Here is a 26,929-nt window from a genome sequence, read left to right as displayed (position 1 = left end):
TACTTCACTCTATTGCCTTTCTCTTTGTTCTACATCATTCTCCTTCATCTTAAGACCGCACTCTTTTTGATGTTAATTCTGATCATATTGACCAAGCCCTCTCTCTTAATCCATCCGCTAATATAGTTGTTGTCGGTGACTTTAATGCTCATCACACTGAATGGCTTGGCTCTAGTGTCAGTGACTTTGCAGGCATTAAAACCCACAATTTTTGCCATTCTCAACCCCTAACTCAAATAGTTAACTTTCCAACTCGTTTTCTAGACAACCTGAATCATTTACCTTCTCTACTCAACTTACTTCTTGTTTCTGATTCTAGTCATTGCTTAGTTTCTCCACATAATTACATAGGTGCTTCTAATCACAGTTTGATCTCTCAAAAACTATTATCTCATTCTTCTTTTTCATTTGATTCCGTATGTCATTGTACCTCTTACAACTACTTTAAAACTGACTGAGACTCTTTCCGTGATTTTCTTTGTGTTAACCCTTGGGTAGAAATCTTTTGCTTTCCTGTTGACAAATGTGCTTCTCACATAACTTTGTGGATTCAAGCTGGCATGGAATCCTTTATTCCCTCTCGACGATTCCAGGTCAAGCCTCACTCTTCTCTATGATTTTCCTCAAATTGTGCTGCTGCAATTGCCAATCGAAACCGTTACTTCCATATCTATCAGCAAAACAATTTTCAAGAAAACAGAATTCTGTTTATTACTGCTAGAAACCATTGTAAAAAGGTTTTGCCTAATGCCAAAGCCTGTATTCTCAGGCCATGAAATCTTGTATTTCATCACAAAAGCTATGCTCTCGTGACTTCTGGAGAATCTTCAATAGTATCAATAATAAGAGCAAATCTGTAATTCCACCTCTTTTGTATGGTTCAGACTTTGTCATCTTACCTAAAGACAAAGCTGAATTGTTCGCTAAGAACTTTTCATCAATATCATCTCTTGATTCCACTAGTTGCGTACTACCTGATATAGCTATCAAACTGGTTGATCCATTGCTTGACATTCATATCATTTCAGCTTCTGTATCTAAAGTGATTTCATGCTAAGACTCTTCTACAGCTTGTGGCCCGGACAATATACCTGTTATAGTCTTGCAGAAGTGTTCTCTGGAGCTGTTGTCAATACAATCAAAACTATTCAACAAGTGCTTATCAGAGTCTTGTTTTCCAGCCTGCTGGAAAGCGGCATTTGTTATCCCTTTTTTTTTTAAATTCTGGAGAGCAATCTGATTCGTCCAACTACCGTCCCATTAGTCTTCTTCCTATCATAAGCAAGGTTTTTGAATCTTTAATTAACTAACACTTAATCTCTCATCTTAAATCTAAAAATTTACTTTTTGATCATCAATATGGATTTTGATCTTCTCGTTCTACAGCTGATTTGCTAGCAGTAATAACCGATAGGTTTTATTGTGTATTAGATAAAGGTGGAGAGATTAAGGCCATCGCTCTTAACATTTCTAAAGCATTTGATAAAGTTTGGCATGCTGGTCTTCTCCATAAGCTTTCTTCTTACGATGTATCTGGTAACATCTTTAAGATTATTAAATCCTTCCTTTCGAATCATGGTATAAAAGTTATCCTCAATGGACAGCACTCTTCTTCTTATTCTGTAACTTCAGAGGTTCCTCAAGGTTCAATCCTTGGCCCTATACTCTTTTTAATTTACATTAACAATCTTTCAGACATTCTCACATCTAAGGTGGCATTGTTTGCTGATGATACTACCATTTTTTCTTGACATGATAAGAAGCCAAAACTCTCTGATTGCTTGGAGGGGGCATTTAAGCTTGAAAAGGATCTTACTTCTGCCACAGCTTGGGGCTCACACTGGCTGCTGAACTTTAATTCAGATAAAACTTAATTTTTTTCAGCCAATCATTATTGCAATAATTTAGATCCTCCTACATTTATGAACGGAATTGTACTCGATGAGTCATCCACTCTTCATCTTCTAGGATTAACTCTTACTTCCGTTTTTTCTTGGAAACCATATATCAAATCTGTTGCAAAATTAGCATCTGCTAAGGTTGCATCTCTTTATCAAGCTCAACACTTTCTTACTTCGGATTCTATTCTTTATCTCTATAAATCTCAAATTGGTCTTTGTATGGAATACTGTTGCCATCTGGGGCAGATCTTCTAATGATGTCCTTTCTCTTTTAGACAAGGCGTAAAAACCGATTGTAAACATAGTTGGACCTCTCTCTGTCTGTTAACATCAAATCTTGCAATCAATTTCTGAGTCACTTTCTTATGATTGATTTTCAGCCGAATGTAAATAAAAAAATATAACAGTAATATCAGAAACAATTAATTGCAAAATTTTTGTTTTTATAACATGTAAAAAACATTGGGTTTTAAAAATTCATTTTTAATTTTGCTTGTTTTTTATTAATATTTATTAAAGATTTATAATCACTGCCACTTACTTCTTTAGTGCTCCTCCTTGTATTTATTCAGAATCGAAGTTAATGTTTCTAGTTTTAATTTCCTTTGAATGATGTATTTTTTTTAGAATCATCAGGTTTCATTTTAGTATATTCCACTTTACCAGATCTCTAATTGTTTTAAATAATTATTTTTAGCCTATAGTTCTAAACATTTGTCTAAAATTTTCTTTATTCATCTTTTCACATTTTTACAGTCTGATACCAAGCTGGTGTATCAGTTTATTATTTGCCAATTTGTAGCCATTTTGCATATTGCTCCTAATGATTCTTGATATTCATTCCTACGTAATCTTTCATTTTTCTTAAAGTGAATCAAATTCTTTTTTTCATGTGAATTTTGTTTTTTTAATTGCAGTAAACTTTTTGTTTGACATTTTGAATGTTGTTTACCTACTGAACATGTAATACAATTTTTTTTTTTTTTATACAATTTATTATTTGTATTTAAAAAATTTACAGTCAAAGTCATTTTAACCATATTATTTAACATAGTTATAAGTTTAAAATCGGTAGAACAGACTCCATGTCACTCATATCACTTTTATTTTGTAATTTTATGAATTATAATTCATTTGGTGCATGATTAATTTTCTGTAAGTTAAACACTGGTTAACTTGAACTTTTTTTATCTCAAGCTAATGTATTTTGTTTATTAAAATTCTCTGGTCTAATCTTGGATTACTTGAACTTTGTTAGGTCAAACGTTTTTGTCCCCTTTCAGCAAATTTCTTTGAATAACTCAAACTTTTTGCATGGGAATTAAAGGAATTAAAAATAACATATATAAATTTTTTTTTAAAAAAGTCGTTCTATATAAAACTTAAATAACTGTAGCCTAACACTTTCTTTATTTTTTGGTTGTATTTAAATCTGAATTGAATGGATAGAATAATAGAAAATAATGCTATAATCAGAGACAAAATAATGGTATGATAAAACTGTTAAAAGATAAATCCTAATAAAAACTGTTTAAAAAACAATTATTTTATAGTTTAATGAGTTTCTAAATAAAAGACTGCTACCTTTTAAACACAATTTTATTTCCAAGTAATAAGGAAGTCATTATGAAGCTAAGCATTTTTCAAATGTTATCGTTTCACTGTATTATGTAATTTGTTTATTGAAACATTTTCTACGCTTTTACTAGTATAATGGTGGAAATTTAATGTATAAACGTTAATATTAAATGAAGAAAATTTACCTTAACTCAAACTACAACCTCAGCCAAAGTTCTACTTAATGGAAACTCGCTTTAGTTGAAAAATTGTTGAACTATTCATCCTTGGTCCCTTAAAAGTTCCAGTAATCGGAAATTAACAAGATATATATATATATATATTATATATATATATATATATATATATATATATATATATATATATATATATACATATATATATATATATATATATACATATATATATATATATATATATATATATATATATATATATATATATATATATATATATATATATATATATATATATATATATATATATGTATATATATTATACTTAGGGTGGAAGGAAAGTTTGTGCAACCCCCGAAAAAAATAATCAAAAATAAATGTATTTTTTATTTTATTTTATTAAACGTTTAAAATATTTGCCATTATTCATGCATAGTTGCATCCTTTCCAACCACTTCTCAAATGTTTTTCCATAGTCTTCAAAAGGTATGCATATAAGTATCTTCATAATTTGTCTTTTTTAACTTTCAACGTCTGTATGATTGTCAAGATGAGTTAGATGCGTTCAAATAGCCAAAAATCTGATGGAGCTAAGTCTGGCATGTAAGGTGGGTGGCAAACTATATTGAATCTGGTTTGATCTAGGAAAGTTTTCACTGCTTTTGTGACATGAGGTCTAGCATTGTCATAAAGAAATTTCATGTTTTTTTTACTTGAGGTAGGTTTTGGCTTGTTTATTTCTTCTATAACTGACTTCAAGCAATTTTAATAATTATGTTATAGTCTTACCTTTTTCCAAATAATTAAAATAAACAATGCCTCAGCCAAAGTTCTACTTAATGGAAACTCGCTTTAGTTGAAAAATTGTTGAACTATTCATCCTTGGTCCCTTAAAAGTTCCAGTAATCGGAAATTAACAAGATATATATATATATATATATATATATATATATATATATATATATATATATATATATATATATATATACATATATATATATATATATATACATTATATATATATATATATATATATATATATATATATATATATATATATATATATATATATATATATATATATATATATATATATATATATATATATATATATATATATATATATATGTATATATATTATACTTAGGGTGGAAGGAAAGTTTGTGCAACCCCCGAAAAAAATAATCAAAAATAAATGTATTTTTTATTTTATTTTATTAAACGTTTAAAATATTTGCCATTATTCATGCATAGTTGCATCCTTTCCAACCACTTCTCAAATGTTTTTCCATAGTCTTCAAAAGGTATGCATATAAGTATCTTCATAATTTGTCTTTTTTAACTTTCAACGTCTGTATGATTGTCAAGATGAGTTAGATGCGTTCAAATAGCCAAAAATCTGATGGAGCTAAGTCTGGCATGTAAGGTGGGTGGCAAACTATATTGAATCTGGTTTGATCTAGGAAAGTTTTCACTGCTTTTGTGACATGAGGTCTAGCATTGTCATAAAGAAATTTCATGTTTTTTTTACTTGAGGTAGGTTTTGGCTTGTTTATTTCTTCTATAACTGACTTCAAGCAATTTTAATAATTATGTTATAGTCTTACCTTTTTCCAAATAATTAAAATAAACAATGCCTGTTGAAAATTTTCTCAGCCCTAGTGAGTCATGTATGATTTCTCCTAACTTATATTGGTTAATAGATGATTGCTCCAAAATATCATCAAAAGTTAAATGAGGGTCATCTTCTATTATTTGCCAAACTAACTCAATATTTGCAGATGTATGCGCAGTAATTGGGTGTCCAGAGCAGGGGTCACCTTCAATTCAGGGTCATCAGTTCAATTGTTTGACTATACATTTTAAATTCATTTAGTAAAATAATCAATATAAATAATTTAGGTCTTTATTACGACAATGGTTTAATATTAATGCATAAAAAATCCGGTCCACGGCTCAATAAAATTAAAAAAAATATTATAAAATTTTTTTTAAATATTGTCTTTCAAATTGAAATAAACATAAATTTAAAAATTGTGAACTTTTTTGATGTCACATTTAACCTCTCTGAAAATTCATATAAGCTTTTTAAAAAACCAAACAATGATTTATTGTATGTTAATATTAACTCAAATCATTCACCCCAAATTTTTTTAAGCTTTTAAAAAAACCAAACGATGAATTATTATATATTAATATTAACTGAAATTATCAACCCCAAATTCTAAAACAAATCCCGATTTCAATTAATAACAGGCTAAACCAAAACTCCTCTAATGAAAATGTATTTAATTCCTCTAAACAAATATTTAAAGATGCCCTTAAAAAAAGTGGCTTTGAAAATTTTGAACTAGAATTTGACCCTGAAAAAAAGAATACTAAAAAGCAAAATATAACTAGAAATGTAATTTGGTTCAATCCCCATATAGCTAAAATGTTTCCACTAACATAGGAAAAGTGTTTTTAAAATTGGTCAATAGGCATCTCCTGCCCTCAAATAAATTACATAAAATTTAAACAAATAAAGTTAGCTACAGTTGCACAAAAAGTATTGAAAGAATTATAAAAGGTCACAATAATGCTCTGTTAAACAAAAAAGAAATCCTAAATGAAAAAACTACAGAAAATTGTAATTGTAAACAAAAAAACAATTGTCCAATAAGTGGAAATTGTTTATCAAAAAATGTGGTAAATAAATGTGTTCTTTCTTCTAAGAATGTACCTGATAAACAGTTCATTGGGAAAACAGAGGGTTAATGGAAAAAACGTTTTGCCAATCATAAGCAATCTTTTAAAAATAAAAATTATTCAGAAGTCTAAAAGATAAAAATATTGATGATAAACAAAAAAAACTTTCTCCTAAAAAACTATAAAAATAAATTAGCTCAAATAATAGTTACATTAAATCCCCTATTTTAAAAAATATTATTTAAAAAAAGCATAAGTAATCATTTCTAAAGAATTTTTTTTATAATAGTTTCAGCAAGTTCCACAAATGTGTGAAAATTTACAGCAGTTAAGACATTTTTGACTTCTTGTACTTTGATATTTGGGATAAATTGAAGTTTTATTAATTTTATCATTTATTTCTGATGAGTCTTTATTGATAAAAAACAGTGTTAAATGAAAAAAGTTCTTGTTAAGTAATTTTCTACTAATTTATATATATATATATATATATATATATATATATATATATATATATATATATATATATATATATATATTATATATATATGTATATATGTATATATATATATACTTATACATATATATATATATATATATATATACACTCATACATATGTATATATATACACATATTTATATATATATGTATACATTTATATATATAAATATATATATATACACTTATACATATATATATATATATATATATACACATATATATATATATGTATATATATATATATATATATATATATATATATATATATATATATATATATATATATATATATATATATATATATATATACACACACACCTATTTTATCACTTACGAGGAAAGATTTTACAAAAAAATAAACACTTACAGGGACATTAGCCTAATCGCGGATATTTTAGTGTATTCATTAATTTTTGTCCCCGTAAGCATCATTTTTTTTTTTTTTAAATGTCCTCGTAAGCAATTTTTATAGAGAACATAAAGCACATACATTGACTATCAAATAGCCTGACTCACAATGGAGTGCTGCTCCATCGACGAAAGGTTTGGTTTGGGTAAGCATCAAGGTCAGGTTTAGGATTACGGTAAGGTTTAAGTATGCTTATATTACTGTAATTAATCATTTTTGCAAATAGATGAAAATAAAAATGAAATATAGCATATAAATAATAAAATAATAAATTTAGATATGTATAAAGGAAGATAGAAATAAAGAAAAAAATTAAAAAACATATAAATATGATAAAAATAGTATTTAAAACGTAAAAATAAACAGCAGAATAGGAATAAAAAAACATGTTCCTGTAAGCGCTAGCTAGGAAGGTATATATATATATATATATATATATATATATATATATATATATATATATATATATATATTTATATATATATATATATTTATATATATACATATATATATATATATATATATATATATATAAATATAATATATATATATATATATATATATATATATATATATATATATATATATATATATATATATATATATATATATATACCCCAAGAGTATATATACATATATACTATGTATATATATATATATATATATATATTCTTCTTGCATGGTCATTTTGAAGTTTTACCATAAAATGTCAGTTTTAGGTTGTTTTTTTAAAAAAAATCATTTTAAAGGCCGGAAAAAATTTAAAAAGTTTTGTTTTTAATTATTTGATAGACTGCCTGCCCTGACCAAACCCTCAGTTGATGTAGCAGCACTCCCTTGTTGCCAGGAGGCTATTATATAGTCGATATAGCATCACTTCCTTGTAACAGCAGGCTATAAGATAATTGATGTAGCAACAATCCGCTCATGTTTTACAGTAAAAAATAAAAAAAGTTAAATGAAAACATTGTAGTCTTATAATTTGCGCTTTTGTGGTTTTTTAAGCCTAATTAGTTTCCGCAATTAAATTTATGCGCTTTGTTATAATCTGACCTTAATTATCAGTTTAAACACCACAAACAAGTGAAAAGCTATTTTTTACCACAAACTATATATATATCTATATATCTATCTATCTATCTATATATCTATATATCTATCTATATATCTATATATCTATCTATATATCTATATATCTATATATCTATCTATCTATCTATCTATATATATATATATATATATATATATATATATATATATATATATATATATATATATATATATATATATATATATATATATATATATATATATATATATATACATGTACATATATATATACATATATTTATACATATATATATACATATATATGCACACACAAATATAGATATATATATATATATATATATATATATATATATATATATATATATATATATATATATATATATATATATATATATATATATATAGTGATATCAACACGGTAAGTTGTGGTATTTTGATATTCCATCTTATAAGCTAGTCCTCTAATGAAGAGTCAATCATCATTGATAAATGTCTTCCTTTTTAGTCTGAGAGATGATAAGATATTTGTAATGAGTTTACTGGTTGGGTAGATGAAAAAGTTGAGTTAGTGAAAAAGGTTGTGTATATAAAAAGAACTTCCAAATATTGATTTTCCTTTTAGATTATGTTGGCATAAACATTTAATATAATCTCGATCTTGATCAATCTTGATCAAATCTTGACTGTTTATCTTGTATGAAGTTAAATTAATAATCTGGATAAACTATTTTTAGATATAATTCTATATTAAATGAGTGAAACTTCATACTGTAATATATATTTTTGTAGCTCTCAAAAAGCTTTACCTAAGTGTGCAATCAAACATTTACTACACTAGATTTACGTAACTATTAAATTTAAAAAAATTAAAAATAAACACCTTTGCAAGTTTCTAATTTTTGATATAAATGATTTTTACCCATCTATTAGTGAAAACACTCTTACCAATTACGAACAACATGTTGTTATAAATGATGGCAATAAAAATATAATATATCATGCAAGAAAATCTTTAATTTTTAAAAACGATGAAACTTGGATAAAGAAAAGAGGCGGATTATTTGATGTCACAATGGGAGCATTTGATGGAGCTGAAGTTTGCGAATTAGTTGGTATTTTTATATTGTTTCAGCTCTCTCAACATTACAATAAAAATAATTTTGGCTTGTATCATGACGACGGACTTGCTATTTTTGAAAACAGAAGCGGCCAACAAATGGAAAAAATCAAAAAGCATTTTACGCATATTTTTAAAAGTAACAACCTACTTATCTCCATCCAATGTAATATTAAAATTGTCAATTACCTTGATGTAACATTGACAGTTCTTATCAACCATATTGTAAACCTAATAACCAACTTATTTATGTTCATTCTGATTCAAACCATCCACCTAATATAATAAAAGAAATTCCTCGCAATATTGAGTTAAAATTATCGACTATGGCAGTAAATGAAACTGTGTTCAATAATTCCATTCTTCCGTATGAAGAGGCTTTACGTAAATCAGGATACAATTCAAAACTCACCTACCAACCACAAATAAACAATAATCAAAAAAGACATTGCAAACGTAAAATTATATGGTACAAACCCCCGTTTAGTAAAAATGTTGAAACTAAAATTGGAAATCGCTTCTTAGCTTTAATTGACCAACACTTTCCAGTAGGACACAGACTTCATAAAATTTTTAATCGAAATTATATTAAGGTTAGCTATAGTTGCAAGCCTAATGTCAAGTCTCTAATAAATGCACATAACAACAAAATTTTACAAAGCAATAAAAATGAAACATCAAAAAAATGCAACTGCATAGATAAAAACATTTGTCCGTTAAATAACCAATGCCTTCCTAGCAATATCGTATACCAAGCCACTGTAAGCTCTGGAGATCCTCAATTCAAAAACAAAGTTTATTTCGGTATAAGTGAAACCACTTTTAAATTAGGATATGCCAACCATCTTAAATCTTTCAATGCACCCAAATATAAAAATGACACTGAACTTTCCAAAGAAATATGGAAGCTCAAATCGAAAAATATAAAACCTGTTGTTACATAAAAAATAATAGCACAATGCAAGCCCTACAACCAAGCATTAAAACTTTGTAATCTTTGAGAAATTTCATATATTATCATATAAAGGAGAAAACTAATTTAACAAAAGATATGAAATAATATCAAAGTGCCGGCATTCAAAAAAATTTTTACTATCCTTATTTGACACTGGGGACTAAATACTAAATTTTTGTTTTGTTTTGTTTTTGTAACATCAGAACTCATTCCACCGTAATTTTAATTTGTAATTTTTTAAATGGTTTTTAAGTGACAAAACACACAATGGCTGATGATTGCCGAAAGGCATGAAACTCAGAGTTCCATCAAAAGTTGTTTTTATTCATTTTATATAAATAAATAAATATATATATATATATATATATATATATATATATATATATATATATATATATATATATATATATATATATATATATATGTGTGTGTGTGTGTGTGTGTGTGTGTGTGTATATGTATATATATATATATATATATATATATATATATATATATATACATACATATATATATATATATATATATATATATTTATATATATATATATATATATATATATATATATGTATGTATATTTATATATATATTTATATATATATATACTTATCTTGTAGTCGAAAGAGACTTTTAATGTAAAAAAAAGTCTCTTTTAACAACAATTTTGCTACCTCAACAATTAAGCTACATTTTATAGTTGTCGAAAAGTTAAAACAATAAAATTAATGTGGAAGTACATTAAGTTTTATCCTTTTTTAAAAAACCCCAATAATAAAGACTAGAAAACTTTTTTCAATTAATTGTGTTTTTGTTTTTGTTTTTTAAAAACATTTTTTTTAAACATGCGCGAAGTGTTGCTATATCGACTATCTTATAGCCTGACTTACAACGGAGTGTTGCTACATTGACTACCTTATAGCCTGACTTGCAACAGAGTGCTGCTACATCAACTGAAGGTTTGGTTAGGGCGGCAGTCTATCATTTAGAAAAAAAATTGTTCTCACTGAATCTTGCAAATAATTTATCGCTACCTTTCAGACTAGCTTTGAAACTTTCAGCGCTTGCACAGTCTTGGTAGCTTCTATGTTAAAATTGTTTCCAAAGGTGAAAACTTGGGTTAAGGGTCATTTTGTTTGTACCTGTTTTTTTGCTACATTATTAACAGTTAATTAAAAGTTGAAATTAATATTTCTGCATAATATTAAAATTTATAAAATTAAGCATACTTAAAAGCATAGGATGTAACCGGTTTCTTTGTTCATCCTGTATTGTTCCTAACTAAATAAATAATGTTTCTAACTAAATAAATATTGTTCCTAACTAAATAAACTAAATAAGTATTGTTCCTAAAACTAAATAAACTTTCTGATGCTACAGAAGTTGCACTTAAGCATAAAATCATTTTACAAGCTAGCATTATAGGTTTATAGTTGTCACCTTCAGTTTGATAAAAAGTCATACACCCATTTTTTTATGTAGCTAAATTGTTTCTTTCATTAACAACCTTTAAATATCCATCTTACTTTTCGAATTCCAATTCTATGTGATGAATTTGATCCACAAGCAGATTTATATATGATTTCATAAAAAATTTATTTCTTTATTGTGTAATGAAAGTATATTTTTATGTCTTGATGCATTTCCGTTACTCACATTATTATTGTATTAGTTAATTATATCAAGGTAAGTTACTTGCCTTGATAAAATTTAACTAACAATATGGAAAAAAAAAACTCATTCACTTCTGCTTTAACTTTAAAATTTTATATTCTTTCCAATATCTCTTTTCACAAAAAAATAGATTGACTCGCAACAGAGTGCTGCTACATCAACTGAGGGTTTCGTTTGAGTAAGCATCAGGGTCAGGCTTAGGGATAAGGTTATGGTAAGGTTTAAACATGGTTATATTACCTTTTTAATCATTTTTATAAATAGATGAAAATAAAAATGAAATATAATATATAATAAATAAAAATCACAAAAATTAATATAAAAAATATATTTTTATAATAAAATAATATATTTAAACATGTATGAATAAAAATAAAGATTAAAATAAATATATAAATAAGATAAAAATAGTATAAAAAAAAGTAAAAAAAAACAACAAAAAAACGGGAACAAAAAAAACATGTCTCTGTAAGCGCCGACTAGAAGTGTATATACATATATATATATATATATATATATATATATATATATATATATATATATATATATATATATATATATATATATAAATATATATATATATATAAATATATATATATATATAAATATATATATATATATATATATATATATATATATATATATATATATATATATATATATATATAAATGTATATTTGTGTATATATATATTACATACATATATATTAGAGCCCTGCGACTTTTTACTATTTTAATTTTAGGAAAAAGTATATTCTAATGTAAAAATTAAATTTCAAGATAGGTTTGCTATGGACCACTTTTTGATTAGAAAATGTCTTGATAACCAAGTTTTCACATTTAGGCAATTGAATTAAAAATAAATGAGTATGAAACAAATATAATCCACTTTTATGAATTAGGCTCTCATAAAGAGTCCAGTGCTAAATCAATTTTAAAATAGATTTTGTCTTAGCTCTCCGCTGTTTAAAATCATTTTAAGATTGTAGTCAGTTATTATACAGTTTTATTTATTCAAAAAAGAAATTTTATTAAATTTTAATTTAAAAAGAACAAAATCTTTTAAGTTAAAATAACAAAACAAATTTTCTAACAAAGATCTTGCAAGCAATCTAGTTCCACTTGTTTTTGCTTATGGAGAAAAACAAGTGTTAAGTTTCAACAACCAGTTATTATTGGAGAGAAATCGTTATACTGTCAAATAAAAACTCTTTAAGAGAAAGTAGAAAATGTTGCATGGGGAAGAACTAAAATAATATTTAGAGAAGAACTTATATTGAAATTTTATAAATTTATAGACCTTACTACATGTCAGATAAGATCTATGCAAAATATTAACTATCAAAAAAGTATCAAGCAAACTTGCAGTTGTCTACAAATATTATATGCATTTAAATTTTTTTAAATTAGATTTTGTATATTTTTTCATTTTCTAAAAGTGCAAATTTGGGTATCATAACTTTGTCAGATCAAAGAAACATTTTAGGAAACTCTATTTAAAATTTAATTTTACATAAGAATACATTTTTTCCTAAGCTTTTAGAGTGAAAAAAAAGTTCTCGCTGTACCCTAATATATATCTACATGCAGTAGTAATGTAGTGGTAGAGAGCAAGATGTTCCTAGTTCGATCTCTGCATGTCCTTTGAAGTGTCACGCTCTACTTGTTTTTTCGCGCAGCGACCTTGTTTGTCAAGATTCGTGTTTTGCAGTTAAAGAGTTGAGAGAGGGTTGTAACCACAATTATAGTAGCCTCCTCCACTGTTGTGGCATACTTGGGAGGTGAATTAACATAAATAAATATATATATATATATATATATATATATATATATATATATATATATATATATATATATATATATATTTATATTTATCTTTTTAAATCAATGTGATTTTAATTTACAAACAATTTTAAAAGACAAGTCATTTTTAGTAACTAAAACATTTAGTTAAAACTGTGATAAATTTAATATTTTAATTGTAATATTTAAAATCTATATTTAATGTAGGAATATCAATGTATCGATCATCTCAAGAACCCTCCTTGGGACCCATTTTACATGTTCAAGTGAGTTCTAAAGTGAATGTTTATATTGAAGCATCTGTATGCTTTTTTGGAATTCAGTCTGAAACCAAGATTATAATCAATGATAAGCAATTGTATTTTGGTCTTCACAACAACTTGTTTGGTGTTTTGAAAACTAATCTTAAAGTAGAAGCTGATTATACATCCGGTTCTGGTTTGAGCAATTTTCGGGTAGGTATTGTTTATGTTTGGATCCCAAGAATAATATTCAAATCTCTTTTTTGTTTTATTCTTTTTAAAACTATTTTTTATAACTATTAAACATGAAAGTTTTAATAGAATTTAATATCTTGCTGGTCGTCTTCCATTTGGGAATGTATTGAGTCTGTAAAGTGATATAAGTTTAGAGGAATTAGACAATTTTGGGGATTAGGAATGACCAGCGTCTAGGATCCTTAATTTTGTAAATAAAATATTTCTATGGAAATTATTTTCATTACTTAAAACTAGCAACAAATAATATTTTAGACCAAAAAATGTGCTTCAATTTAAAAAAAAAAAAAAAGCAAAGAATAGTGAAAGAAAAAATTGCTGCCCTATGCGAAACCCTCAGTTTATGTAGCAGCACTCCATTGTGAGTCAGTCTATTTGAGTGTTTATCTATTTACTCAAAAAAATATATATATATATATATATATATATATATATATATATATATATATATATATATATATATATATATATATATATATATATATATATATATATATATATATATATATATATATATATATATATATATATATATATATATATATATATATATATATATATATATATATGTATATATATATATATGTATATATGTATATATATGTGTATATATATATATATATACATATATATATATATGTATATATATATATATATATATTTAAAAGTTGCTTCACAAATCAGCCTAATTTGAGTTTGACATCATAAAGTTCTCTTTATTATTAATTTTAAATGGCATCAACTTTTTTAAACTACCACAGTTTAATAAATTATTGAAAAACTAAATTAACAAAAGCACTTTTTGTGAATATCTTATGAAATGAACTTTTTTATTTTTATTTTTTTTTTAACATTAAGTAATTAAGTATAATATAACTTTTTTTATTTAATGTTAATATTTTTCTTTTCTTGACATACTTAAATGAATTAAAATATGATGAATTTGTTATTTTTATTATTTCTTAAATTTGTAATTGCGAATTTGCAATTACAATCATTAAAAAAAAGTCCAATTTCACCTAATGTAATAGAGTTAATGTAAGACTGATGCTTCATACTAAATGGAGTAATATTGCATCTAATGGTATCCCTGGTACTATCAGTGTTACCAGAACTATGATCAGAAAAAATATACATAGTTTTTTATACCTCAAGGAACAACTATGAGTGGAGCCAAATATATGAAATTTCTATGGGAAAAACTAATATTTTTACATGTAATATTAAAATTCATAATTAATAAAAGCAGTTAAGGATTAAAATGGTTAAAAGGTTCATTATAAACTGTAAGCTATGATTTTCTGCTGCCTAATATAAAGGAAAAATCCAAAGCAAGCTTTTACCACTAAATTGAGACTTTTTAATGCTTCAGTTATGTGAAGAATGTTAGGAACCAAATTTGTATCAGCAAGTTGCTGGATAAAATCCACATTTTTAAGAGGGTTCCTGGATTTATTTTCTTCAAACTGACCCTCATGATACAGGCTCAGTTGAATGCAGAGGGCAGGTGGCCACTTAACAACTTCTATCTAAGCAGTTTTAATTATCTATAAGGAAATGCTTTTTCATCAGTGGGATTATTTCGAAAATCAGAAAACTTTGTCAGGCCCACTGATGATTAACTTTCAAATGAAATTTCCAGACAACTTTGTGCAAGCAACAACCTTGCCAGATTGCTGAAAAGACTCGAAGCTAGGTTTCAGATTTGGCAGGAAACTTGGATTTTAGGCCACACCATGTACAAAGGTGCATACTTGATTGGGTTTTAGACCACAAATTATGTTTGCAACTTTTATATTGCAAGCCAAAATTAGTTTAACTCCTTTTGCACTAATCAGAGACCAGATTTGTTCAATGTTGACGTGAGTTTCTGGCAAATTTTCAGATACTGCAACAGTAGTTTGTCTCTAAACTCCGGGGTCTTTGCCAGTCTTTTGAGTAAGAGGTTGTTTTTGAGATGGTGAGCTGATATCAACCCTTAACACAGTATCAACAATGCTTAGAAAAAACTTGAGAAAACCTTTATTACCATTAATTCAGAGCTTACAAAATAGCCGCCAGAATTTTTGCGAGGTTAAATAACATGATTCACAAGACTTAATAAATCATTGCAGTGAGCAACAACCTGAACTGTACCAGAATCTCTTTGTCCGTTGATAATTTTTAAGTCGCTACAGGTGAAGAAATTACTTAAATGCTGACCTGCTCTTAAAAAATTCTTTTAAAAGTTTGGCTCAACCATCTTGCTGATTGTTGTTTGGTTTACAGTTCTGACCAGTTTCCTCAATCTGTTATTTGATAGTCCCGTATTTAATTTTAGATTTACAAGAGCTAGAGAGGTCAATTTTGAAGCCCCTGATAGTGGCTGTCCACTACTTTGACTTGAAACCAAAACATATTTTATCTTTACAATAAACTTTGTTTAGAAAGTTTGTTTATAACTTTCACATTATTTGTTTTAAAAGTGATTAGAAAATTGTTGAAAAATATGCTTACAGAAACCTATCTTGTTTCTTTTTTTAAAGATTTTCTTTGAATATATATGTAAAAAAATTTTAAGTATATATTATATATATATACTTATATAATATATATAAATATATTATATTTACCTGGGGTAATTGTAAACATTGCAGGGTCATAAAAACTGAACACTAAGAGATTATTGCATGAAACTTGAAATTTGTTGATAAATATGAATTTAGATAAAAATAGTAAAGAAAATATTTTATAAACTTTTTGCTCCCATGTTAAGGGCTGGGTGAGCCCAAAAATTAGGATTTTTTTGTTCCTAATCTCCAATCACCTCAATTCTTTGCAAAACATTCTTTTTTGATATAAGCATAAACATACAAAAGTTTGGAGTTTGCACAATGCCTGTAAGTATCAAAACTCAATTATATAAAATCCAGTGTACCAAGTGTACAGTTATCTAAAAATCCAGTGTACCAGTGTACAATTATCTAAAAATCCAGTGTAAAAATACATTGTGTGTATATATATATATATATATATATATATATATATATATATATATATATATATATATATATATATTAGGGGTATGAATAAGATGCAAAATTTATTTCTTGGAAATGGCATAGCGGCAAAAGATACTCTTTTACTTGTATTAACATAAAATATTGTTACTCTTTTTCCAAATCGAGAAAAAAACTCTCCCACCTGTGCAATTAAAATTTTAATTTTTCAAAAAAAGCAATGTTTGCATTTTTTTGCAATTGTTTAAAAAAAATGGAAACATTGGAGAAAAAGCTTTTTTGTTGTGTGCAAATAAAACAAATTGACTTGTGTAAACAAGGTTCAACTTACAAAAGACATTAACAGCCAAAACCAGCTATCTAGTTCTTTTCTAAAATCAATGATATCAACGGTTCAAGTATATTTATTATTGAAAAAAGTTTTTGATTAGTTATAACTAATTATTCTTATAAAAAGGTATTTATTAGTTATAACTAATTATTCTTCATTTTATTTATAATTTAATAACATTCATTATTTTGTTTATAATTTAATTTGTCATTTTAGATATAACATATCGCAATGCTTCAAAATCTCTAAAAAACACATCTGTGTGGTCCAAAAATTAAAATCATTTTGAAAAGACACTCAAAAAACAGAAAATAATTCAAATAGTTAAGGAAAATTTGAGCCAGCATAGCAAAATGCCAAAGGAAATTACAATAATTGGTAGATATTTATTTTTTGATATGAAGTCCAAAACGGAAAAAGTCCATAGTCCTTGTAACAGGAGTTACAAGCCATAGTGCTTGTAACAGGAGTTTGTCCATAGTGCTTGTAACAGGACTTTTTCCATAATGCTTGTAATAGGACTTTAACATAGTGCTTGTAACAGGACTTGTCCATAGTGCTTGTAACAGGACTTTGTCCAAAGCGCTTGTAACAGGACTTTGTCCATAGTGCTTGTAACAGGAGTTACAAACGCTATGAACAAAATTCGATTTCCTGGGTCAAAATGAGTTTTGCTTTAATTGGCATAAAAAGAAACAATCATTGTGCAGAGATTTTTTTTGTGATGCAAGACCTTTTTTCTATGTGTAAGACTGCTGCCAAACTGACCAACTGATTTTTACTTTCTAATAATGATCGACTTAATTTTGTTAATTGATAACATTGTTGTGTAATAAAAACGTTGTATTTAGTATTATTGTTATAATTTTTATTTAATAGACCTACCCAACAGGGCCCTACCAAAAAACAAAGATGTGTAAGGGAGGGGGGGGGGGCAGTGAAAAAAGCTAGTTTTACTAATGAAGGGCTTTTTTTTTTAAAGTCAAAATATAGTTTTAACTGAGTCCCAAGTCTACCAATTTACCAACACAGTATTGCAAATCTGTGGGAGTTGGCGGGGCGGGGTTGCAAACTCATTCCCCACTCCCCTTTCTCTTGTTGTTATTGATCTGCTAGCTGAACTCTATAGCATAGAAGGGAATAACACTCACATTTTGACACCTTGTGCTAATTCAGTTTATCTATACTTTGAAGCTTTTAAAGTAAGTAGCGTTTTCTTCAATGTATGCATTTTTTGAAAATTTTTCATTTGCACGGGTGGGAATTTTTTTTTGAATTGGAAAAATGTAGTACTATTTTATGCTAATACAAGTAATAATTCATCTTTTGCTTCTATGCCATTTCTGAGTAATAAAGTTTGCACTTTAGTCATACCCATAATATATATATATATATATATATATATATATATATATATATATATATATATATATATATATATATATATATATATATATATATATATATATATATATATATATATATATATATATATATATATTAGGGGTATGACTAAAATTTTAAATGCTTTTATAGTACCTTTGTGAGTTGTTTTAATTTTTTTTTAAACAATTATTTAAATTAAATACTATCAAATAACAATATTATAAAAAAAATATGATAAATATAAAAAAATCCGTGTTTTGCAGGTAGATCTTTGAAGACATAAGACAATATTTATAAAAGTGTTTTGTTTATAAGTAATACTCAGATATAGAGCGTTTTGAAATAAAACAAAAGTAACAACTAAAAATAATTATTAATTTTATCTTTATTTCAGTAGTCATTGTAGTCTTATTAATAAAACACTTAACTTAGTTATTAATTAGTTATTCCAAATTATTTAATTTTATTACATAGGAAAGAAAATCAATTTTTTTAAAACCCAAAATTTGGGTTTGATGCGTTTGCTGAAAATGAGCTCTTCATATATATATATATAAATATATAGATATATAGATATGTGTGTCTATACATACCTATAAATATACATATATGATAAGGTTTTGGGCTGGGGCAGTAATCGTTTTATTTTACTATTTGTTGTTTTCTTTTCTTTTCCTGAAATTTAAAGCGCACATTTAAAAAATTAAAACGCACAAAATATACTAGGAGATTGTAGACACTCCTTTCATGTTCTACTTGTTTCAGTTGATGTAAGTATACTCCTCGCATGTTCTACCTATTTCAGTTGATTTACACTCATCACACGTTTTACCTAATTCAGTCAATGTATGAACACTCCTTGCATGTTCTATCTATTTTAGTCGATCTATGCAAACTCCTCGCATGTTCTACCTATTTCATTCAATGTATATACAACAAATAAAGATTGATCAATGTCTTAGAAGTTTGTAGTTTTCAAGACATTTATCAATGTTTATCTTTTAAATCCTCATTCAACATTGCAAAATAAAAAAATAAAAAAATAATTTAAGAATATTAAGTTATCTAAAAGTATTTGTATTTTGCTTTGTTGTTTGTATGTTAATTTTTTTTAATTAAATGTTTTAGTTGAGTGGGTCTGTTGAAAGTAAAGTGCTAACAGATGTGACGGATTTTTTAAAAAACAAGTTTAGTGAGGTTAAAGAACATGTTAACAAAATGAAGGAAACTGTTTCTGAATTTTTTAAAACTTATGGGACTAATGCAATTAAAAGTAGCATTGAGTTCTTAAATGATTGTAAAAGAAGTAAGTGTAGTTAATTTAATTATTTGTTTGTTGTACTGTTTTTTAATAACTTTTTAAATTGATAATACAGTTCTAAATTAATGTTATTTGCAAAAAAAATTCTTTTTTAACCACCTCTTCTAGTCAAAACAATCATTAAAAGTATTTACCAAGTTTAATGCTGTAATGTTAAAGCAAGCGCTAAATGATAAGTTTATTTAAATAGCTTTAGTCTCCATGTTTTTATAGTGACAGAAAATTACATTATAAAATAACATTTAACAAAATTATTGGTCTATTCTTGTTGTACATTGTTTTTCTAGCAAAAACTGTTGTTCCAACTAAAAATTATTCTAAAAATATCATAAAATATTTTAAAAGTAAAAATATTATAAAAATATTTACCTTTTATCATTTTTGAGCTTTACTCTTGTTAAATTTTAATGTTAAATAATGTTTTATATTATAAAAGTGTTATATTATAATTAATGTTTTCTTAGTTTGTAGATTATAGAATTCTATAAAAGTGTAGTATACAAAATTTTTTTACCTCAAGTGCAAAAAAACTTTAAAAGAAAACGGTTACTTTTATTTATTTATTAATAATTTCTTTAGTATTATAATAATTTACAATAAAAAGGTAAATATAACTTAAAAAACTGGAAGGGGATAATACCTAATGAAAGGTGTCTTCCTTATTCCCTGAATTCTAAAGTCAATGTATTGTCTTAAAAAAATGAAACAAAATTTGACAATCGACATTCGGTACAACCAATATTGTGATATTTTGAAGTCATATCAAGTGCACAAAGTTTTTTTTTTGTTTGCTTCTTAAATTTTTTTGCGCTTAAAAGCAAATCTTTTCCTTTCAGTTGATTAACTTCAATAGCAATTTTGTCAATTGGTTGATTGGCCAACTTGCAACTCTTATAGTTAGGAAAGGCTATTCTTTGGTTAACTCTCAAAGAACTATGAGTGTTAATCCAGCTAAAATCATTAATTAAAGATGATGGTGCTATTCTAACACATATCTTCCATGCTTGGGTTCTAATAGCCATTTGATACTCTTGATCTAACGATAACAGATTCTATTTTTTCATGATTGGTCTTGTGTACCTTTTTGGGGCCAATAATCTGAAGAGCTTTCTTTTGTAAACATTTGAGTTGTATATTTTTTTTTTTTGATTTATTATTTCCCCAAATTTCAACGTCATACATTAAATGGCTACTAATTAAAACATCGTATGAAATAACTTTAAATTTACTAGGCAATAGTTTATTGAACTTTCTATGTAGGTAGATGTCTTTACTTATCTTTTTTGATGTTTGTACTATATGGTAATGCCATTTCATTTTTTTGTCCGAAAAAATGCCAAGAATGCTAACCTTTTTTTTCTTAATAATTTTCTCCACATTGGGTGACCTTAAGCCCTTGTAACGTTGTTTCTATATTTTTTGCACCACCAAATATCATTATTTTCATTTTTTTAGGATTAGGTGATAGTACATTCGCTAAAAACCAATTTTTTCTAGTTCTCTGCAACATATTTCCTGGAACTGTTCAATAGAGTCAGCCTTTGTAATCATTGTTGTATCATCAGCAAAAAAGATAGTGACTAATTCTGTTGCACCTGGTAGGTCATAAATATAAATTTTACTTTTTGCTACGTATGTTGAATATTTGGAACCAAATTTCTCTGGTAAAGTTTTGTGTCACTTTTTTTGAAGTTTTACTTTGAGGTTGTGTTGCGCAAACTTTTTTTTGTTACATTTCTTTTTAAAAATGTATTGATTTGGAATCTAAGTTTTATGATATGAGTTTATTGATTTTGAAATATATCTTGTTCTGACATCAATTTTTCATTAAAGGTATGTTAGTACTTTTTCAAAAACTATTCCTCTTGTTTTATATCTATTTTCTATCCTCCTTCCTATTTTCATTGAAATTTTTTTTTGCAAACAGGTACTTAAATTTAAGTTTTCTGACTTTTGATGTAGAGACTATGGAAGGGGAAGCAGTTTGAACTTTTCAAAGTAATTTTACAATATAAAAACTATATTATTTACAATATATAAAACAATATTTAAAAAAATAACTTTTAAAACATGGCACATGTTCAAGGAGAATGTAAAGATTATTTAATAAAAAATCTTTATAAAATTTTAGCTTTTAAATATTATTTAATTTGCATTTTACTTTTTGGTAAATGATTTCTTGAAAAGTTATATAAAATGTTTCTTTTAAATTACAAACAATTAAAAAACAAAAGTTGATTTTTCTAATTGCCTAAATCAACATGCTCTTGAAAAGTTTTTAACTGAATTTTTCTAGAGCATATTGATCTAGTGCAAGAAGACTTACTTTGTCTTGTTATAGAGAGAAATATCGACTAACTAAAACAAAAATGTTCAGAATTCTTATTTTTAATTATGTCTTTCAACATTTTACTAGTTAGAAATATGTTTTTATATTTTTCAATTATTTTTATTAGAAATTTAATCATAATCCTTTATTAGCATTTCCTTATGCTATCTATGCATTATGCTGATGTTTTCATTTAATTAGTATTGTTTTATTTCTCTATATATATCAATTTAAAAAGATTATAATTTAATTTGATACCTGTTAAATTCATAAAAAGTTTGTGCTTTTTTTAATTTTAAAATCAATTTCAAAATTTTTTTAGCTATGTTTGATGTAAGTACCTGCTTTATTTATATTTTGTTATTCTATTAGGTTTGATGCAACTACCCAAAATAGTATTCATATTAGCAGTCTTTACTTAATAAATGTAATAATAAAGCTTATTGCTCTTGACTAATTACCTTTATAGTTTTGATTAGGGTTTTGAAAACCATAAAAGTAATGCAGTGAATTATATTAATTTGTTCATATTTTCACTTGCTTTTCTATTACAAATGTTGTAGTTTGATTATCTCAAACATATAACACACAGTGTTGTGTGTAATATATTTAAGATAATCAAACATATTACACATAACACTGTGTGTGATGTTTGATTATGTTACATTATAAAATTGCAATTAACCATACCATAATCAAAGTTTGCTAAATCTGGTGAAAAAATGAATGAACTAAATTACCGCTTCATAAAATTCAACATTAAGTCTGAAAATTTTCTCCATTATAAGTGATGTTTCTCCATTACGTCAAAGAAAGTTCTCAAAATTTCTATTCCGGTACACCTCTACATTATACACAGTATATACTTTTCTTTTCACACCATTTAAATATGATTCAAACTTTGAAAAAAGAGTCACTTAGAGTTGAAAATTTAGACAGTTAATGGTTATGTTCACTAATGTCTAAAGAAAGTTACATTATGCAATACTTTGTCATACATCTACATAATAAAGGTTAAAAAAGAATAAGATCGAAATTTGAAATTGAAATTTCAAATGATTAATTAATTCAAAATGACCTTATATTTTGAGTAGGTTAAATTATGAATTTTCAAATCACAAATCATTTACAATTTTTATTTCTAACTATATTACTTTTTTATTAAAAAAAACTTTTTTCTTGTTTGAAAGAGGGAGGAGGAGGAGAAGGAGGAGGACATCCTTTCCCTAAAACACAATGGATAAAATGTGTAGGCATCTTGCAATACATTAAAATATGTTTTTATACTTTTTTGTCTCTTTTTAGATTAGAAAAATATATTTATTTTATCAAAACATTTTTTACAAATTTAAACCAACTTTGGATCAAAAAAGCTTCTTGGGTTGCCATTATGTCTGAACAATGCCAAAAAGTTGATTTTAAAAATGACCCTTAATGTCCAGCAGTTATTGACTAGATATTAATTTGTGACATGGGCACTTAAACCAATTCTATACCCATCCTAGCCCCACAAACATTTACATCTTCACCCCAAACCCATCAAGTTATTCTCTATCCTCACACTCACCCTTTCCCTCAAATTTGTTTCAATATTAAAGTCATCTTTAAAAATTTTTAAGTATATCTAATTAAAAAAACTGATTGCATGAGACTATATAGTTAAAATTTATCTAATAATAATATTTATGTGATTTCCTGCAAATATGTTATAACATTGTTGCAACAAACTATGATTGAGTTGGAGCACCTGTTATGCATTTGCAAATGTAATATTAATTGTGAAAATAACTGCTATTACTATATTAAATATTATAAAAATAACTAATTATAAAAATATCTATATTAATTATACTCATAAAATACTCATATTAATTATAACTAGCTGTCATTACTCGTACAATACAGGTCATGGTAAATCTGTTCCACACCCAACTACATCTAAACTTGCTTTTAATTTGGTCTTCTTACATCAATCAATGAACTTTAATAATTAGCAGAAAATTAATCAAATTAAAACTCTTGGCTTTTGGTTAACAATAAATTTACTATACTTTAAAACTATACGTATTTAATTTTAACATAGATGACAGTTACGTAATATTTCTTCCAGTGTTTGAGGAATATTATGGTTTTAACAAAAAGCTTTATAAACGAATTTTTTTAACCCCTCATTAAAATTTATTTAAAATACAAAAGAGAACACAGAAAACGGGGCCACAGTTCCTAGTTATGTCAAATAAATTAGCACTATCGGTTTGATTTTATTTTATAGAAACTCTTCTGTAAAGAATATATCTATATGAAGTAATAATTTCAGAGAAAAAAAAATATAAAATTTGAGGAGAAACAAAAAACATTTTTCTTAAGGTAAAAGAAAATACTGATACACTTTTTAAAAAATTAAAAGTTATTATTCTTTACAAAGCACTGTCAAAACCGGTAAGATGATAACTACGTTACACAACTGACTATATCTATACTTAATTTGCAATTTACTTTAATAAATCTTAGCTTCCGACAAAACAAATCAATATAAAATTCTAGACTTTTGGTTAACGATTTACTTTAATATCATTTACATAAGTAAAGTATCTTTAACAGAGATTACTTTAACGTAACATTTCTTCCAGTGTTTTTTGAGGCTGTGCTTAATTTAAGACTGTAATAAAAATTTTTATAGAATAATATTTTTAAGGCCTCTCATTAAGATTTCTTTATAAAGCAAAGAAAGACACAGAAACGGGTCACGGATCCTAGTTATGTCATATAAGTTAGTTTTATTTGTTTGACATTTCTTATATAAACTTTTCTGCAACTAATAACATATTCTTTGAATTGTGCTGCTTTTAATAGCGGGATTTGCGAATTGTTAAATTATTATAGCTATTATTTGTACTGAATCTTGGTACAAAAACATTTTTAATGGGAATGGATATATCTAGATCTGTAATCACCTAATACAAAAAAACATATTTAACATAAAAAAACATCAAAAGTACTTATAAAAGCAACTTAAACATTTTTTCTACAGATTTTAGTAAATGCAATGGAGATTAACAACGTAACTTTGTCATAGCTTTTAGAAAACGATCTACATTCAGAATATTTTTTAAACTATTCTTTGTAGGAAAATTTAAAAAAATCAACCATAAGAGAAAGAACTCGACCTAAAAGTGGAACAAACATTAATTACAAATCAAGGTGTCATGCAATCAATTTGAAAAATTGATTTTGAAATTCATTTGAAAACTCAAAAATGTGAATAAGTGGATAAGAAACTTACTTTTCATTTTTCCATAACCCTGACAGACCAACATGAATGTGAGCTAAGTCATTTGTTAGCATAAAAATCACAACAATTAATTAAATAGCATAACATGTTACGGTAAATTCTAAATATCTTATACCTTTAAGGGGCAAAGAAATTAGTTTTTTAAAGAATATTAGAGTTATTGGGAGTATAATACATAAAAAAAAAGCTCAAATGGAATTTCAAAATTAGTTCATATCGTTGAGGGTTATTGAGTTATTGTGAGTTTATTGTACATATTTTAACTACTAACAGCACACACTTATAAAAACATACATAAACATTTAAAAAATATAATTCTATAACTTATATAATTATAAATAAAACACATATTAACATTATCATATAATAAATAACACATTATAAGCGATTACCACATCATGAGACATATTAATACTTATCAAAAATCATTACAAACATCACATCTTAAAAATGAAACATTATTTGTGCAATATACATTTAATGGCATACCTACCTTGTAGTGCATGTTTATCAAATTTATGCAACAAATTATAAAATGCCTTGGTTCTGGAACGTGCTACATAGAATTTGGTTGTGTGAAAACCAAGGCCCTTTGAGATTTTTATTTCTTGTCATTGAGTATTGTTAATAAAAGTGCCTTTATTTAAATAATTTAATTTGATAGCATTAACATTAATAGGAAAAATTAAAAAACAAACCCAAAATTAATTAACAAAAATATATATATAAAAAAGTTACAAAAAAAACTGAAAAGTGGCTCTAAAAGTTGTAAATTACTCTAAAATGTAAAGAAATTATTTACAACTTTGAGCCACGTCTTCTTCTCCTCCCAGCATCCTCTCTTTCCCTGGTGCTGTATGGGGTACCATCCCTCCATGTAAAGGAAGGATACCTACACCAGCA

The 26,929-nt window shown here is 25.9% G+C and overlaps 1 protein-coding gene across 4 annotated transcripts in view; it reads left to right on the top strand.

Moving 5' to 3' along the window:
- The window catches only part of LOC136092279 (uncharacterized), a 212,840-nt gene that overhangs the window by 127,706 nt on the left and 58,205 nt on the right, over positions 1–26,929 (top strand). For all 4 annotated transcript variants that reach the window (XM_065820141.1, XM_065820140.1, XM_065820143.1 and 1 more), the window contains 2 exons: positions 14,079–14,326; positions 20,213–20,390. In XM_065820141.1, coding sequence (XP_065676213.1) covers positions 14,079–14,326; positions 20,213–20,390 — 426 coding nt within the window. The remainder of the gene's footprint in view (positions 1–14,078; positions 14,327–20,212; positions 20,391–26,929) is intronic.

This window comes from Hydra vulgaris, chromosome 15, assembly GCF_038396675.1.
Source record: "Hydra vulgaris chromosome 15, alternate assembly HydraT2T_AEP".
In the NCBI taxonomy this organism is placed as follows: domain Eukaryota; kingdom Metazoa; phylum Cnidaria; class Hydrozoa; order Anthoathecata; family Hydridae; genus Hydra; species Hydra vulgaris.
Note: the sequence above shows the minus strand (reverse complement) of the source record. Positions and strands in the feature narration are given on the sequence as shown.